Source organism: Gossypium raimondii, chromosome 4, assembly GCF_025698545.1.
Source record: "Gossypium raimondii isolate GPD5lz chromosome 4, ASM2569854v1, whole genome shotgun sequence".
Lineage (NCBI taxonomy): Eukaryota > Viridiplantae > Streptophyta > Magnoliopsida > Malvales > Malvaceae > Gossypium > Gossypium raimondii.
In genome coordinates, this window is record NC_068568.1 from 689,106 (window position 1) to 691,512 (window position 2,407).

The 2,407-nt window shown below is 38.9% G+C and overlaps 1 protein-coding gene across 2 annotated transcripts; it reads right to left on the reverse strand.

The window, feature by feature from the left end:
• Positions 1 to 2,407, reverse strand: LOC105779169 (ankyrin repeat-containing protein ITN1). 2 transcript variants are annotated; one of them, XM_052629036.1, is made up of 4 exons: positions 2,173 to 2,407; positions 1,312 to 2,088; positions 755 to 1,215; positions 1 to 639 (listed from the first exon to the last, which is right to left on the reverse strand). In XM_052629036.1, exons 1-4 carry the CDS (start codon positions 2,180 to 2,182, stop codon positions 76 to 78), a joined length of 1,812 nt encoding a protein of 603 aa, XP_052484996.1. In that variant the 5' UTR covers positions 2,183 to 2,407; the 3' UTR covers positions 1 to 75. The 2 variants fall into 2 exon arrangements, with proteins under 2 accessions (XP_052484996.1, XP_052484997.1); XM_052629037.1 differs by having other exon boundaries at positions 2,185 to 2,406.

A 2,407-nucleotide genomic window follows, 5' to 3' on the forward strand; every position in this document is an offset into this window, starting at 1 on the left:
TGGAGATTATTAATATTAAAGTAATATTTCTTCAAAGAGGTAACATTGACATTAGGAATTGGAAAAATATTGTAATCAACGATGAAATATTATCTTACTAATATAGTAATCAAAAATAGTCAAATGCAGAACGAAAAAGAAGGCAGGGCATATGAGATATGAAACAATGGCAAGTCCGTCGGAAGGTTTTAAGACCACATAACTGCCTGTGCTGAAAGCAATCATCATCGCGAGCGTTGCATAGCCAAGAAGCCCAGAAACAGACCGAGTTCGATATAAAACTGTTTGACGCCAAAATTTAAATCTTGATAATAGATTATCCAGAACCCCAAAGTAGATGAAGAGGGCAGAAACAGAGAAAATAAAGGCCAATGCGTTTGTTACAACAAATACTTTAAAGGCTGCCTCATGAATCAAAAAGGGAGTGCCTTGCTTTGACCCTTTTTCACTCTCCAAACCACCAGGAACAGTTATTGCCGCTGCGAAGGTGACGGTGGCTATAAGTGCTGCCACTATTAAATGAGTATTTCTTATAGCCTCCAATGTTTCTGTAGAAACATTTGGTAAGCGAAAGTGACGAACGGCTTCCTCTGCCACTTGATCGTTCTCCAATTCTTCCAACAATTCTTTGATTTGCTTCTGTCATGCCACCCACATTAACCGAGTGTATTGTAGGTTTATTAAATATGTTAATTCAAAACTTAAATATTAATAAAACCATAGCCATGGAAATGCAATATCTATACACACACACCTGTTTATGATGTTGTTTCATAGATCGAACTGTATTATGAGCTTCCTGAGGTGTGATTCCAAAGGCACCTTCCAACTCCATTAGATTTCTAACTGATCCATATACAATCTCAGCACCACCACGCTTGAAAACAGAACTCCCTAGTGGGAAGACAGAGTCTCTAAAAGCCGCATAATGAAGTAAATTCAAACCATAGTTGTCCACTTTTTCGCAACAATCTGGACATAAAGAGAGAATCTTTGAACATGTTCCACCATAACCTTGCCTGGCTGCCATAAGAAGGGGTGTCATCCCCCTCTTTTTATCACCTATGTAGGCAGCTGAAACATCCCTTTTTAACAGTTCTTCCACAACTGATAATCTAGAACCCAAGTGTGCAGCATAATGAAGAGGGGTGTGTCCACCTTCATCTCTTTCCTTTGTCAAATTCCCCTTCTTCTCTAATATTATCCTTATTGCCTCTAAATCCAAGCAAAAAAAAAAAATTGCCAATAGACCTGTTCTTTATTTATTTCAAATTTTTTTTAAAAAAAATTGGAACCAACTCAACAACATACCTGCATCTCCAGCCATAGCTGCTGCATGCAAAGCTGTTCTACCGTGGGGGCCGCCATGAGCTGTTGATTTTGATTTATCTAATAGTATACTCAGCATGCCTCCGTCTCCTCTCCTAGCAGCTATGTAAAGTGGAGCCTCCTGTTTTTTATTGGCAGAATACGGAAAATCAGGTTCTTCAAACTCCAACAATGCTTTTACCACTTCAACATTGCCACATCGTGCTGCTTCATGTAAAGCCGTGTTGGATTCCTGATCCCTAATCCTCAGCATCCCCCTCACTGCATTTACTTGATCCATTCCCAGCTTCTCTAAATCTCCATCTCTAGCTTTTGCACAAGACTTGATTAGAAGTTTCACAATAGCAGAATGACCATACCTTGCTGCAACGTGCAAAGGAGTTTGGCCTTTAGCATTCGTTTGGAGTAGCATTGACGGACACTTGCTGAGAATTTGTTCGATAAAATCTGATCTTTTTTCTCCTCTTATAATAGTAATTAAATCACGCATAGGCGGAGAGAAGCATCCATATAGTACGGGGAAGAATTTGATTATTGAGAGAAATATGTTAAAAAGCAAGGTAGCATTCTCCTGGGTTGCCAAGTTAAGATGGAGCACGTTGTCATGGTTTGGGGTCTTTAGCGACTCAAGCTGAGGCCCCTGCTTATTATTGAATTCTTCAATGTTGCCTTCTACTGCTGCCTTATACAGCGAAGCATCCATGTGAGTGATGTTCTGTTCAGGCTCTTCAGGTCCCATTTTTGTTGATCTATTTCTTCCTGGATAACACCAAACAAAATTGAATTAATTAGCTTGAAACATTCGAAGCTCAAGAAAAAAGTACTGCAAAATCAGAAATTTACCGAATGCCATACCAGTTAGTTACTTGCTTGCAAATCCTGCATTCAAGTCAACTACTGGCAACCATATATGGTTGAACACTTTAGTAATAATAATAGTGATATATTGGGTTAGAAGTGAGGTCAATAAAGTAGGAGGTTTTTTATGGTGAAATTTGGTTTTAAGGAAACTGCAAAGAAGGAGAAGAATTAAAGAAAATAATGGAAGAAAATGGGGTCTAGAGCTCTTCGTGGTCAA

Bases quoted from the DNA above. Each gene is read 5' to 3' on its own strand.
- LOC105779169 (XM_052629036.1), bottom strand. The intron at 1,216-1,311 runs GTATGTTGTTGA...GCTTGGATTTAG, and splicing joins AGCTATGGCTGGAGATGCAG to AGGCAATAAGGATAATATTA. The intron at 640-754 runs GTGTGTGTGTAT...GTGGCATGACAG, and splicing joins TGAAACAACATCATAAACAG to AAGCAAATCAAAGAATTGTT.